Here is a 15,992-nt window from a genome sequence, read left to right as displayed (position 1 = left end):
AACATTTCACATTTCACCAAAGTTAGCATATTAAATGCCCTGTATTTGAATGGTTACACTACTGTCCCAGAGTCACAAGGACACAAGAAGGATGGATATGAGCACATCACACCTGCCCTTTATTTTTTTAAAAAAATTTACATTTGTTTTGGGGGGAGGTAATTAGGTTTATTTACTTTAATGGAGGTACTGGGGATTGAACCCAGGACCTCATACATGCTAAGCATGCACTTTACCACTTCAGCTATACAACCCTGCTCTAAACCTGCCCTTTCTAATAACACTATTAACACAGACAAGAGCCATAGACTCTCTTAAAAGCTCTGTTTCAAGGTGTTTTCCATATTATTGACTTTGTTCGCAGTCACTCTCCTTTGCACTCGAGGCAGGCGTTTCCGGAAATTTCCACTCAGCAGGATGTAGAGAAAAGGGTTGATGCTGCTGCTGGCATAGCTGAGACAGATGGAGAGGTAATAGCCCACGTAGAAAGCCAGTGTGGGCTGCTCCATCTGTAAGTTCACCAGCTGTATCACGTGATAGGGGGCCGCGCTGAGGATAAAGACTGCCACCAGCACCAGCACCATCTTTGTCAGCTTCATCACTCTCTGCCTCGGAGCACTGGGATTGTAGCTGTAGAGGAAATGGTTGGAGAGACAGAAAATAAACAACCATAGAAATTCGAGGGCAATGACTTCCCAGAACTTTTTGGACAGCTCTTAAGGGCTACGCAGTGAAATATGAAGCTCATTTTTATCCTTACTTATTCAGAGCACTGTGAACGTATTCTTTTTATTCCTGTTAAAAATTTCCCAAATTTTCCAAAGCTGGAGCATTTTAAAAAACAAAAATAAGTAACATAGTATTGAATTATCATCCAGAGTAGCAAATAAATATACATGAATCTATGCTAATATAAAAGATTGGATAAAATGAGGGAGAAGAGACAAATCTTTAGAAAAATTCCAAATAATATATGTAGATACTCCCCTCCCCAGGAGACAGAGCTTAATTCTCTTCCCCCCTTGAGGGTGGGCTTGGTGACTCTTTTCCAAAGTCATCAGAGAAAGAGATAAATAGTAAAAGTGGAGAAGTCTGGCAGACACTACCGTAAACAAGTGATCAAGATTAACATCAACAGAGCTGTCGTGCAATTATCATGCACTCCCTGAAATGCTGTGAATATATGTTTTTCCTGAAACATGTAACTAGAGTCTAATTGTGATACAACATCAGACCAACCCAGACTGGGGGACATTCTGCAGGATACCTGACCAGTACTCCTTACGTACTTAAAACTGTCAAAGTGATGGGAAACAAGGAAAGAGTGAGAAACTGTCCCAGACCAGAGGAGACTGGGGAGATATGTCAACTAAATGCAATGTGATCCTCTGGATTAAATCCTGGAGCAGAAAGAGGACTTTGATGGAAAAACTGGTGAAGTCCAGTATAGGGTAGAGTTTAGTTAATAGCATGTACCAATGCCATTTTCTTTGTTTTGACAAATGCATCATGGTAAGGTAAGATGATGGGGAAACTGGGTGAGGAGTTTATGGGCACTCTGTACTATTTGTGCAACTTCTTTGTAAATTTAAAATTATTCTAAAATCAAAATACTTAAAATCCCCAAATTTTATCATGTTATATCATATTTAGACATTTAATAGAAATTTCCCTGGGACATCACTGGAGCAGATCAATAAGCCTGGGGAATAATATTTTAAAAGGCATGGCAGATGAAGATCATTCTAAGATAATAATTCCTCTGTAGTTCATCAAAGTAGGCACCATAATTCCTCTATGTCTTTGCATTTTGAGGGTGACTGGAAAGTATGAACTTTGTTCCATAAGATGCTATTAGCATTTCTGAGAAAAGCGTTGGGAGCAAAGTGAGCAGATTTGGAGAACTGTTTTAAAAGGGCTCAAGCATCCTCTCTAGCTATCAATGTCTCAATATGACTCCATTTCACCCTTCTCATCAAGTCAGCTCCCTGTGATACATTTAGAAGCTATTTTTTCCCCCTGTAACTGTGGCTGCTTCCCTTTCCCATTCTAAATTGACTACTCTTTAATAATGTGATATTTCCAAAGAATTTAAAGAAGTGAGGAAAAATGTCACAAACCAAATGAGCACCTAAACCTTTAATACCAGAGTTTGCTATGAATTTTGACTAATAGTGGTAAAATTGTTCACAACTGTTCCCCACAGTGTGGGGGGAAATCCAGCAACCTTGTCTTTTCAAAAGAAATACAATGATCTATTCTAAAGACCAGTTGGAATAATGATTTTTAACCTAACATGTTATATAATCACTGACTCATTTGAGCAACTTGATATATACATTTCTAGTATAAAATAATTTAGATTTATTCATATAATTTTAGAGACAAATATTTATTTTCTTTTAGTGGTGTATAGTTGCTATACAATATTATACAAATTACAGGTGTACAATATAGTGATTCATAATTTTTAAAGGCTATTTCCATTTATAGTTATTATAAAATATTGGCTATATTCCATGTGTTGTACTATATATTCTTGTATCTTATTTATTTTATACATAGTAGTTTGTGTCTCTTAATCTCCTACCTCTATCCTGCCCCACTCTCCTTCCCGCTCCCCACTGGTAACCACTAGTTTGTTCTCTGTATCTGTAAGTCTGCTTCTTTTTTGTTACATTCTCTAGTTTGTTGTATTTCTTAGATTCCATATATGAGTGATATTATACAGTATTTAGAGACAAATATCTTTTTTCCTTCCTAAGTTTATTGTCTTTAGGTTAAGTCTTTGCTTTGATTTAGTATCAATTAACCTTGTCCTAAGTGAACAAATAGTAATGACATCCTGCTCCTCTATGCTAAAAAAAACCCCCACCAAAATGAAAAGGTTATAAATTATACACAACATCTAGGATATTTAAATTTGTACACAGCTCTGCAAAATGCACAAATAAAATATTTAAATGATATTGCTGGTGGCAAGTACAAAATTATTCTTTAAATAGAATCTTGATTTCTGTTTACATTTTTATGAACCCATTACATCAGTGATTACAATATTTATCACTGATAGATCCTCAAATAGCTGCTTCAGAACATGTCGTTTTTTCCCCAGAAAATGTCATATATGGAGGTTAATGACCATATGTCTGAGCGTGGCATGTTTCAAGTGATTGTCACCTAAGCTTCTGTTGTAGATGTCTTAGATCTCTGAATTGTTCTTTCAACAAATAAAGCAAAACACGACACACACTTACCATCCGGACTCCTTATTCTGTTGATACATCTCCCAAGTATAGCATAAAATTAAAATGTAGCACACCAAAATCAAGGGCAAAGGGAAAAAGAAAGTTGTTATCGTCAAATATAGAGTATACCTGTAAAATGAGAGAGAGAGAAACCATGACTGTTACACTCACGACGCTCAGAACCAGCTTTTACCGTGTATGATTCTCTGATTTTTCAGGGCTCAGAATAAAAGTGTTTGGGGGAAGATGAGGATCTTTGGGTGCTTCCACATGGAGAAGTTGTGCTTTCCATTGTTCACTGACGATGGCTTCTCTCACCAACCCTTCTCAGTAGCCAACACTCCCGAGTGGGAAATGGGTGAGGATGCTTATTATTACCATTGTATTTAGTGTTATTAACAACAACAGGCAACCGAGGGACCATTTATTGTATGGGAGCCCCTGTTCAGGGTGTTTTACATATTTTAACCCACTGAATTTGTGCAACTCCATGAGTAAAAATGCCATTAGTATCTTCCCATTACAGGGGAGGGAACTAAGGCACAGAGGGGTCAGTGGCTTGCCCAGGGTTACTAAGCTAGTAAGTGGCAGAGGTGAGATTTGAACCCAGACAGGCACTCAAGCTCCAGAGCCCACGCTTGTAACCAAGGCTCAGGATGGCCTCTCAGCAGGCACGGAGGAGGACCAGTTATCAAATCAGCTGGTCTTTTCCTTGGTTCTCTGCCAGGGGGATTTCTTGGGTGAGCCAATTCTGTTTCTGCACAGACTGCAGGTGTCCTTCCTGGCAGAACCCTGTTGTCCTGGAAGAGAGGAGCCTGGGATTGGGTGGGTGCAGACAGGGTGGCAGAGAGGGAGCCCCAGGACCAAGAGAACTCTAAACGCGACACACTAGTTCCAATCCCAATTCACTGCAAGGACTTAATTCTGGGAGGAACAACAGAGGCTGAAATAGAATATCCCTTACAATAACCAATCGAAAATAGCATAAATAGCTGTTGGTGCAAAATAGTTAGTCTTTGTTTATTTGACACAGGCCAAAGTCATGTAACTGTACAGCGAGCCCCAGGTCTTGCCCTCCTTTTAGACAGTGTGGGACTCAGGTTAATCCTATCAGCCACAGTGATTAAATATTTCACCTTTAGATGGGTGATGCTTTTGTCTGTGAGTGGAGCCAATGCTGGTGTGAGGAACAGCAAGTACAGAATCAATGGTATCAATGTTGCACTCCTCTGGAGATTTTTGTTGCTGGATTTGTGGCTTGGCTGGGTCTCTACCTCTGTCCCTCTTGGGCTGTGTCTCTCTGATGCAGAAATGATTCATCTATTGAACAAGTGGTGGAATGGGGAAAAGGAATCTGCCAGACTGACTTGCCAGAATGTATGTAAAAAGCACCCAGCACAGTATCTGGCCCTTAGGAGGTGACGGAAAAATTTTAGTCAGTGATTCCACTGCTTTGTTCAAAGTTTCAATCAGAAAAATTTTGGCTTAATTTTCTTTTCAAATTCAAATGTAAGAAATGCCCACATTCCTTGCTGTATTAGCTTCCCAGAGTTTCTGTAACAAATTACCATAAACTGGATGGTTTAAGATAACAGAAAGTTATTGTCTCGCAGTTTTGGAAGCTGAAAGTCTGAAATGAAGGGGTTGGCAGGGTTGGTTCTTTTTTGAGGTTTGGGGGAGGGAGCACCTGCTCCAGGCCCCTCTCCTCGCCTCTGGTGGTTTCTGGCAGTCCTCGGTATTCTTTGGCTTACAGACATATCACCCCCCTCTCTACCTCTGTCTTCACATGCACCCTGTCTGTGTGTGCCTTCAAATCTCCCCCTCCTTATCAGGAACCAATCACTGGATTTAGGGGCCACTCTAATCCAGTAAGATTTTATCTTAATTTGATTCTATCTGCAAAGACTCTATTTCTACATAAGGTCCTATTCACAAGTACTGCAGGTAGGACAAATTTTTGGGGGACACAACCAAACTCCAGCTGCATATTGATAAGGTTTGAGTCTCAGCATCTCCTAGACACTTCTGTAAAGTCCGCCCCTCCCTTGGTTGCTGTGTTCCCGTTGAGTCTGGCTGCCACGGATCTTTAAAATCCATATTTAAATATATTTCCAGCCACAGAGGTTACATGATTAAACTCAAAATCTTTTTCTAAAGATTACCCTCTCCTTAAAATCAAACTATCAACTCAATGGTGGGAAGCAGAGAACTAAGAGGGGAGATTGCCCCGAAGAGGCTCCCCGAGGACCCTCTGCACAGCTGCTCACGTGTTGACAAGGAGCATGAAGCACTTCACAACTTAATTCAACTCTATTTTTCTTAAGTTTTAACAACCTACCAGAGTACATCGTCAGGGGATGTTAAATCAAAAGCACAACTCTCAACGCCGTCTTTAAATTTGATGACCTTCGAGTAGACCCAGACAGGCAATGCCATAATAAAGGAAGCTGCCCAAAGGCCCAAATTGATGCAGATGGTCTTGTACCTTGTTCTCCAACTCATCAGTCGAAATGGTTGGACAAGAGCCAAGTACCTGCAAAGCCAGTTAAGAAGGGTTTGGGAAGAATCAATAAAAGCACTGAGCTCCAAGGATGAAAGGTTCACAACAAGAGTAAATTATTAGTATTATTATCCTCCCTGAAGCACACCTCTACCAGGGTGAGAGAAAGTTATATTTTTGAAGAGCTGGCTGGAACCTGTAGAGAGAACAATTCTTGACCCTGTAAGTCTGAATAAACCACTCACTAATACAACTGTGACTTCCGTGAAGACACTGAAAATCATAAAATTCTGCCATGTAAACTCTTTCTTTACAAAGGTGCTTCCCTTGTACACGAGGCTCTGAAAAACTGTCTCTGAATGAGGATTTCCTCCAGGAGGGGTGGTCCTCTTCCCAGTAGGGTGTATCGATGTAGCCCAGGAAGTAGGGTGTACTGATTCAGCACAGGAAGTATGATGTACTGGTGTAACATGGGAAGTAGGTTGTACCGATGCAGGACAGGAAGTGGGGTGTACTGACACAGGACAGGAAGTGGGGTGTACTGGTGTAACATGGGAAGTAGGTTGTACTGATGCAGGACAGGAGGTAGGTTGTACTGATGCAGGACAGGAGGTAGGGTGTGCTGATGCAGGATGGGAAGTAGGGTTTACTGATGCAGGATGGGAAGTAGGGTGTACTGATGCAGGATGGGAAGTGGGGGTGTGCTGATGATGTAGGACAGGAAGGAGAAGAGTTAACTAGCTGTGGAAGAATCCCCAGCAGGAAGAGGTTCAGGCACCTGGGGACAACGTTTTGCTCCGATGGTCATACAGCCAAGTCCCCAGGCTCTTGGAGGTTCACTTCACAGACATCACAGTGAGGATAAACAAACGTAACAAGTACAGACAATGCAGACTCCTCAGGGAACTTCGGCTGCAGGCTGGAGGGGGGAAATGGACTAATTTCATGGGGAAGAGGTTTTCTTTTTCCTTTTCCTTTTTTTTCATTCTGATCCAGGAAAAAAAAAGGATGATCATTAATCAAAATTGAAATCTTGACATATCAAATATATTTGGCCCTCCAGCAAATCCAAGAAGAATTTTTCATAGCCAGCTGAAAACTAAAGCATGAAAAAGGGAGCTCAGATCCACAGGAGGGTGTTTGAGAAAGCAGAGTTTCGCTGGGGTGTAGGGTGGTGGAATGTGGCATTAGTAGACACTGAATAAGTGCAAAATATGGTCAACGGTCCTTTAATTTTCTCCAAGTTTTTGTAGAGCTACTTAGTGAAGGTTTATGAAAGTGAAAAGTTCCCTGTTCCCTTTGTCTTTCAATTTTACACAAGGAGCAGGACATTTTGCACTCAGTTAAGGGGCCCTTCGGCATGCAGGGCCAGGCTTGTGGCCCTGGGTGCTTCGGCCGCCGCCCTGCACACCGCACCTGCATTACCTGGCCCTAAGGAGAGAAGGCCCCCTTCCCTCCCTGCTGAGGAAGGGAATGAGGTTAGTGACTGTACCTCAGCTATCATTCTGTCTGGGATTTAAGATGTTGGAGTTGTGGCATCAGTCGGTTAGAGAATCGTCTCCAATCATATCCCCTAAGCTGAAAACCCTTCAGTGGCTTTTCCTTGCCTTTCAGATAAAATTCAGAATTCTCACCGTGAATCTCAAGGTCTTTCTCCACCTGGCCCTACTGTCACTGAGGCTGAAGCGTGTGCCAGTCTCTCTCTGGCCTTCTTTTTATCTCTGTCCTCTTTCAGGGCCAGGCACGTGCTGTTCTACCCTCCGCTGCACAGGCTCAGCCTCCCCTTCCTCCTGCTCTTGCTCTGAGTCCCCATTTAGGTCTCCCTCCCAATCCCTCCCAGTGATCCCCTTGATCACTCACTCTGTACAGGGACCCATGACTATAAATGCGGATTGTCAGGGAGCTCTTCCTTCCTGGTGTGTATCGCTGTGTGAAAACACGTTTACCTGTAGGGCTCTTCACTTACTGTCTGTCTACACCCTGGAGTGGAAGCTCCATGAAGCAGGAGGCTTGGCGATTAGTTTAATGCTGCTGTATACCTGGCATATGGTCCCTGCTCAGTAAATATTTGTTAAATGAATGAATAGGGAATTTTGGCTCCAACTTACTGACTCTTGTTCTAGCAAACTTACTTAAAAAAGTGACCACTAATGAAAGTCTATGTAGCTTTTACCTAGAGGGAAATATTTTTAATATTTTGGATGTTTACAAATTTTTTTATACTGCTTTGGAGGTAGGAACCTACTATTAAACTATTCCACACACTTGCAGTTATTAACTAATCAGGGAAGGAAAAATGAAAGAGTTACAGGAAACACTTGAAATTTATGATCCGTTAAATTGAGAGTTAAAGTGACTTAAATGTATAAGCGGTAAGGCATACTGACGGCACACTGATATTTACTTTTGGCCTAACAAAGAAAAGTCCATTCTTGTCTTACAAAATTGTAGATTTTGTTGAATTTTAATGAATTTGGTAGAGTTGGAGCTGCAAGCAATGCCAAGGTGGTGGGAAGAGAAGGTTCAGTTTTACAAAATCTTTATTTGTCTCTGGTCATGTGATCCTTTAAAGCACGGGCAGGGAGAAGGATAAGCCTGAGCGTCTTAATTCTAAAGCAAAACTTTAGCATTCTGTGTCCGTAAGATTTAAAAAACCCACACTATACATGCACATACACCCACTCTGAAAAAAACCTGTGAACATTGGGAAAGGTTCTGTTCTAAGGCAAACGATATGCTTTCAGTTTATTTGCAGGAAGAGGTTTTCAGAAGAGGTGTCATTTCCCTTCTTTAAAGAAAAAGCCATTACTCTCCTGCCTTCATGGTATGTACACGGTATGAAGGAGCTTTTTATTTTTCTGAGGATGGGCTCACGCCTGGTGAGAACTGTACGTCTGCTGTGGGTCTGACCTGCACAGGGCCCTGGCCCTGGTGTTGGAACCCTGGTTTTACTCCAAATACCTTCAGCACTGGTGTCATCAGCTGAACTAACCAGATCTACCTACCCAGTACATGGATTAAAAAAATATGTTATTAATGATAAATTGAGAAGTACATTCTACATATCTTGAGAATTCTTTTGCAGAAAAGCAGTAGGATATAAAAAATGCATTAAACATTAGCATCATTATTCATACCTGAGTACTAATGACCCAGTGAATGATTTATATGAATCCTGCTATTCCTTTGTTTATCCATTTGAAGAACTGCTCATCAATTCCCAATCCCAAAGGCCCACTTGGAAGGGTAAAAGGCAAAAGCAGAACTCAGGGAGGAGTCCTAGATGGACTCAGGGAAATTTAACACAGCCCTCATGACACACATTCATTTATTCATTCATTCATCAGTGGTTTTTGAGCAGCCATGTGCCAAGCACTGTTACACAGACACTTGGGATGTACTAAAGTGATCAAAGACCCTGGCTTTGTAGAATTTACATTTGAGGGGCAGTGAAAGCTAGACAATAAATAACACACACATACCTCCATACACAAAGTAAATTAAATTATGTAATATATTTGAAGCAAAGGAGAAAGAAAAAGTAGATCAGAACAAGGAGAACCAAGTGTGCTGGTTGGGGTTGGGGTGAGAAGAAGGTGGATGGAGATATTAAATGGACTGCTCTCCAAGACAGCACATTGCTGTGGTGCTGATTACTGTGGTCTTCGGGGCTTGTTTCTGTAGGGGGAGGCTGCTAAGACCTGGTGTGGAGGTCTGGGCACTGGGATGCTGCAGGGTGCACTCTAGCTCGCATGCTTCCCAGCGAAGTACCTGCAAGAATCCTAGGTACTTGCAGTCTCTAGAGTTGGACAGCCTGGGTCTGAACTGGGTTCCACCACTCACCAGCCGCATACGCACTCACTATTGCCATCATCTCCTCAAGTAACATTAGGTTATGTGGTTGGTGAATCTGGTGATGGCATGTTCCAGGACACAGTCCAACAAATTTCTAATGATGTAAAATGGCAGCATATATGTTAACCAATCATAATGTAATAGGGAAGAACAGATCTGACTCTATATTAGATCTGTTTACTTTACTTTAACCTTTGTATCTATTGCTTGTCAATCAATAAAGGGCTGTTGCCTATAAACTTAGATTATACATAATGGCCCATTTCTGGGAATCCTGCCTCCCAGGTAATGAGCATTAAGCTAAAATACCTTTGTTTAGCTCACAGGAAACATACTGACCAGGCCCACCTGTGAATGACTGCAGGCAGGCAGAAATGAACACATCCTCTATGGAGGCTTACCGGAAACAGGAAATGTTTGACTTTACTCCCTCCCCTTTTTAGTATAAAAGAAGCCTGAATTCTAACTCAGACAAGATGGTTCTCTGGGACAATAGCCCACTATCTTCTTGGTTTGCTGGATTTCTGAACAAAGTCTGCTATTCCTTTCCCCAGCACCTTGTCTCTTGATTTATTGACCTGCTGCATGGTGAGCAGTATGAGCTTGGACTCAGCAACAGTAATGATGAGTGTAAGATATGGTCTTCCTTGTCCTCCCACATCTCTTTACAGCTGCATGGGAGCCACTACTCCGCTGATCCCTTAAAGCCACTAGATGATAACAAGGGTGTGTGAGACATTGAACTTTCCAGAGTGGCCCTGCACAGGGAGTGAGGAGACCTACCTCTGTTCTCAGCTCTGCCACTGGCTTTCTATGTGCCTTTAGCAAGTCCCCTCACTTCTCAGGACCTCAGCTTCCTTACTGCAAGAATGATGGGGAGGGGGCATTCATTCTGGTTTCCAACATTTCATGATTTTGTGGTATTTTTTTCTTGCTGTCAGTTGTACATAAAACCGAGATAAAAAATGATTGGGAAAAACGAGATTTTAGTGCTTTAAGTTTTCCACTAAAAAAACTGACCTCTGTGAAAGTTGGAAAAATATTAATTGATCTGTCCTACAATGAAGCAGGCAAATGAGGGGGAATTTTGTTCTAATAAACCAGCACTGATGTTGCTTTAGTGGGGATGACCCTGGGGAAATACAGGAACCTTTGGATTCCGTTAAGATATTCCAATCTCTTCACTTACCTGTCCACACTCATTACAGTCATGATGGCACTGCAGGCAAACTGGTTGCAGGTATCCAGGGATGTGATGATGGTGCAGAGAGGCCCCCCAAAAACCCATTCTCCTCCTCGGGCCCACTGGTGAATCAGAAACGGCATTCCAATGATGTGGACCAGGTCAGCCACAGCCAGGTTGCAGATATAAATGTCAGGGATCGTTTTTCTCCTGGACCTGAAAGAAATGGAGGGATGCCTGAGGACTGACATGGAAAACACACACCATCTTCAATTTATGCCATCTGTACCAGATTTTCAATGGCCAAATTAATTTTAGAAGTTAAAAGGGAAACTTCACAAACGCACATATGAATGCCTTGTCTTGTGTGTATTTAAACATTCTGAATTATCTTAAGCAAATGTTTCCAAAACCTGATTTCAGGCAGGAAAATACTATGGCGGGAGAGGACTCATTTAGAGAGTATAGAATGTCCCTAAACTACGGGAAAGAATAAGTCCTTACCTTATTATCGTGAATACAATGAGGATGTTGCCAACCAGCCCCGCTGAGCAGATAATCCCAATCATGGAAGGGAGGATGGCTGTATCCACCACGCTGAGTGTTTGATAAGCAAACTCTTGATTCCAGGATTTGTTCAAAAGTTCAGCAGAGGTGTTACAATAGGATGAATGAAGTGAATTCATTGTTTACAAACTTCCAGTGGTTAAAGCTGTGAAGGAATAGGAAGTTCACTCAATATAGATTTTCTTTAACTTAATTACAAAATATTTATTGGGGCTTTCTTTGCACCAAGAATCCATGCAACAAAAGATTCCAGGGTGATTGCTCCCTGTCTATAATGGTGTGACAAATCACCAGAGGAGATATGTAAACAGTAAATTATTGAACAGCATGCTATGATAGTGTGCGCATGTTTTCTGCCTTATTGTAGTGCACACTTCAAGCACAGCTAATATTTACTCAGTGCACGCTGGTACTGGTTGTTTACAGCTGGCATCTGTTTCCATTAGCCTGCGTGTCTAGTCGGATTGGTTAGTACTCCCCCAATACTTAGGTTGTTAAATGTATTTTCTCTGTCTGCTATGAAGAGCATGCGGGGCACCAAGTCGGACTGTTTGGGAATGGAATGGGCTAAGACTTTCTAAGATGATTTCTGGACTATCTTGAAGGATGAGTTAGATCAGGAAAAGACAGCGTGGGAAGGGTAAAGCAAGTTGGGGTACCGTGTGCAAAGAAGAATTACGGCACAGGAAAAAATGCCCACCAACCAACCTAAAAATAAACAACTAAACAAACAAGATCAACAGAACTGGAAAATTATTTGCTTGACCAACCATCTTGATAAAAGATACCATCTAAGTCTTGTTTCTGTTAATGGTAAACTGGGCAACTCAGATTAAGCCTCCCACTGAAGACAATAAAATGTGCTAGGTAAAATGTATATATATGTATGTGTGAATGTGTGGATGTGTGTGTACAGCAATTTAAAAAAATATTCATGAGCTGAAAAGTTAGTGGGCCTTCCCTGGCCAGCTTTTGGATAAGATCCTGTAACTGCAGGATTAAACAGAATATTGAAGCTTCAAGACTATCTTTATCCAGAAGGCACTTATTCATGCCACAACCATCTGAGCCCTGGTTCCATGTCTGTTTCATGTCCAGAGGGAAGTCAAGGTGGAGAATTTTTCAGAAGAATTCTTCCTCTGAGCTAGAGCCCCAAGGATGACATCCTTAGGTATGAATGAACCTGATTTACACTTTCTTCTCCTACCTCCACAAACATTGGGAACTGCTGAGAGATCTTGGTGCCTGTGGAATGAAGAAAGAGAGAAAAGAAAAGCAGACCCTTTCTGGGAAGGTCCAGAAGAATCCTTTCTCAAATTTGTACCCTAAGTAGGCTGGCCAGGGACCCTTAGGACTTGAACTTAATCTGAAGTGGTCCAGGACTGCAAAGTCCCCTAGGTACCAGGAAGATGCAAATGCAAACCCTTTTGGAAGGGAAAAACAGCCATTCTAAGGCCTCAGAGAATCTTCAATATATTTTTTGAGGGTAATGGCCAGCAAGCAGTCAAAATACAAGCATTGCTTATATACTGATTGAAATGGATTAAAGACTTAAATGTAAGACCACACATTGTACAACTATGAGAAGAAAACAGGAGAAATTTCCTTGATACCGTCTTGTCAATGATTTTTTGGGATATGACATCAAAAATGGAAGGAGCAAATGCAAAAATAAACAAATGGAACTACATTAAACTAACAAGCTTTGGCACAAGAAAGACACAATCTGCAAAATGAAAAGGCAACCTATGAAATGGGAGAAAACATTTTTAAACCATCCATCTGATTGATAAGCAATTTATGTCCAGAATATATAAGGAAGTTACCCAACTCAGTAGCAAAATACGAACAGTCCAATTAAAAAATGGGTGAAGGACTTGAACAGACATTTTTCCAAAGAAGACATACAAATAGCCAGCAGGTGTGTGAAAAGATGCTCAACATCACTCATCATCAAGGAAACGCGAATCAGACCACAATGAGACATCTTCTCGCCCCTGTTTAGATTTTGAAAAAGCAGACAATAACAAGTCCTGTCAAAGATGTGGAGAAAAGGGAATCATTTTGCACTGTTGGTAGGAATGTAAATCAGTGTAGCCACTATGGAAAACAGAACCGCGTTTCCTCAAAAAATTAAAAATATTTAACTACCATGTGATGCAGCAATCCCAATCCTGGGTATACACCTGAAGGAAATGAAATCAGTATGTTGAGATACAAGTACTCCCATGTTTATTGTAGTATTATTTACAATTGCCTAGACATGGAAATAACCTAAATGTCCATTGATGGATTAATGGATAAAGGAAATGTGATGCTCACACTCACACACTTGCACACATACACAGGAATAATATTGAGCCATAAAAGAGAAGGAAATCTTGCCTTTTGTGACAACATGGATGGACCTGGAGGGCATTACGCTAAGTGAAGTAAGTCAGAGAAAGACAAATACTGTTCTATTCTCACCTATATGTGGAATCTAAAAATTCTGTGCTTGTAGAAATAGAGAGTAGAGTGGTGATTACCAGAGGCTTGGAAGTGGGGGCAGAAATGGGGGTGATGGTCAAAGCGTATAAGCTTCTATCCATTAGATGAATATGTTTTGGGGACCTAATGTGTATCATGGTGACTATAATTAACAGTATTGTATTATATATTTGAAAGTTGTGAAGAGAGTAGGTCTTAAATACTATCACCATAAAAAGGTAATTACGTGAGTGGGTGGAGGTGTTAACTAACCTTATTGTGGTAATCATTTTGCAATATATACATGTATCAGATCATCACATTGTACCCCTTAAATATGCTGTATGTCAATAATACTGCGATAAAGTTGGAAAAAATGTGGTATATGAATACCATGGAATATTAGTCAGTATTAGAAAGTGAAAGAAATCCTGTCATATGCTACAATGTGGATGAAACTCTAAGACATATGCTAAGTGAATGAGCCAGTCATAGAAGGACAAATACTGCACGATTACACAGGTATTAAGTGTCCAGTGTCGTCAAACTCATTGAGAGTAGAATGGTGGTTGCCAGGGGTGTGGGAAAGGAAAAAATGAGGAGCTGCTGTTCTGGGAATAAAATTTTAGTCATGAAAGATAAAAAAAAGTTTTAGAGATCTGCTGCACAACATTGTCCTTACTCAACATTGAACATTGTACTGTTTACCCAAAAATTTGTTAAGAGGGTCAATGTCATGTTATGTTTGTGTGTGTGTGTGTGTGTGTGTGTATGTGTGTGGGGGGGTTTATCAGAATAAAAAAATGTATGTGAGAGGAATAAATGAATGTTTGAGAAATGGAGCAGAGTGAATGTTTTATGTTCTAGATGGAATATTCCAGTCAGTAGCCTGTTGGTAAAATATATTCACACAAAATAAAAAGTAACATCAAAATTGGAGGAATAAAGGATATATTATTACAATAGCAAAAAGGCAAGCCTCACAGGATACTTGTAATATATATAACCAGAAGAAGGCTCTTGTTCAGAATATATAAAATATACATGCAAATCAGTGAGAAAATGGTAGAAAATTCAACAGAAAAATGGCCAAAGATTTCAATAAGCCTTTACACGGTTGATAAACATTTCATAAGGTATTCAATACTCATTAGTGATAAGGCAAAAGCAGACTAAAACCACAACAGGATACCTATACATACGTATCAGATTGGTTAAAAATAAGTCAAGTCTGAGAGTTGCAAGTGTTAGTGAGGATATGGAGTCACAGAAACTCCGACCACTGTTGGGAGTAGAAATTAATATAGCACAGTAGAACACAGGGAGACATTATTTATTAAAGTTGACTAATTACATATTATCCAAGAGCAGAAACTTCCTCCTCGGTGAGATGTCAGTAGAGATACACACGTTTATATGTTTCAGGATAAGTGCCCCAGGGTGTTCACAGAAATATTTATTTTAAATGTCTTAAACTGAAAATAATCAAAATGCTTATTAACGATGGGATGGATAAATAGACTGTGATACACTGACACAAGGAAATACTGTACCACACTAGATGGGAACAGACTATAAAGACACACAAGAACGTAGATGCCTCTAATCTCTTAGGGTTGGGCAAAAAGCAAAAATTCATACAGTATGATTACATTCAGATAGAATTTTAAAACACAGGCAAAACTAATCTATATTACTAGGGATACATATAATAATGATAAAAATATAAAGAAAAGCAAAGAATTAGTGACTGGGTAAGTCAGATTGATGGTCATCTCTAAACAGAGGGTTTTATGTATGGCTCTGCAGGTTATATTAATAGAAAAAAAATAGTTTTTAAAAAGTAGTCTAACATCTGACCATGTGGTTTCAAGGCAATAATCTAAAGCCCTGTTCTTTCTTCTTTATTAATACTTATCTTCCTCTTAATTTTCCTACTCTGCCTCTGTTCACTTTTACTTTTCTATTCAGTTATTTCAAACGTTAAGAATCAGCTAATATAAACATTAACTTTGTGTTTTTGTTATGTTGAAATTTGATGCCAAAATATATGCAAAAACTTAGCAAAAGGGCTTTTTTTCAGGCAAAACAGCTCTATACGACTGAACTCACTGAAGAATTTCATACAGAAAAATATTCACGGTTAGTGACCTCGTATTGTTTTAAAACA

The 15,992-nt window shown here is 40.3% G+C and overlaps 1 protein-coding gene across 1 annotated transcript; it reads right to left on the bottom strand.

The window, feature by feature from the left end:
- Positions 1 to 314: 314 nt before the first annotated feature.
- MCHR2 (melanin concentrating hormone receptor 2) lies at positions 315 to 11,472 on the bottom strand. The gene is made up of 5 exons (XM_010989650.1): positions 11,291 to 11,472; positions 10,793 to 11,002; positions 5,587 to 5,781; positions 3,258 to 3,377; positions 315 to 630 (listed from the first exon to the last, which is right to left on the bottom strand). Exons 1-5 carry the CDS (start codon positions 11,470 to 11,472, stop codon positions 315 to 317), a joined length of 1,023 nt encoding a protein of 340 aa, XP_010987952.1.
- Between the last annotated feature and the right edge of the window lie 4,520 nt (positions 11,473 to 15,992).

This window comes from Camelus dromedarius, chromosome 6, assembly GCF_036321535.1.
Source record: "Camelus dromedarius isolate mCamDro1 chromosome 6, mCamDro1.pat, whole genome shotgun sequence".
In the NCBI taxonomy this organism is placed as follows: domain Eukaryota; kingdom Metazoa; phylum Chordata; class Mammalia; order Artiodactyla; family Camelidae; genus Camelus; species Camelus dromedarius.
The sequence above is the reverse complement of the archived record's forward strand: the minus strand, read 5'-3'. Positions and strand labels throughout refer to the sequence as shown.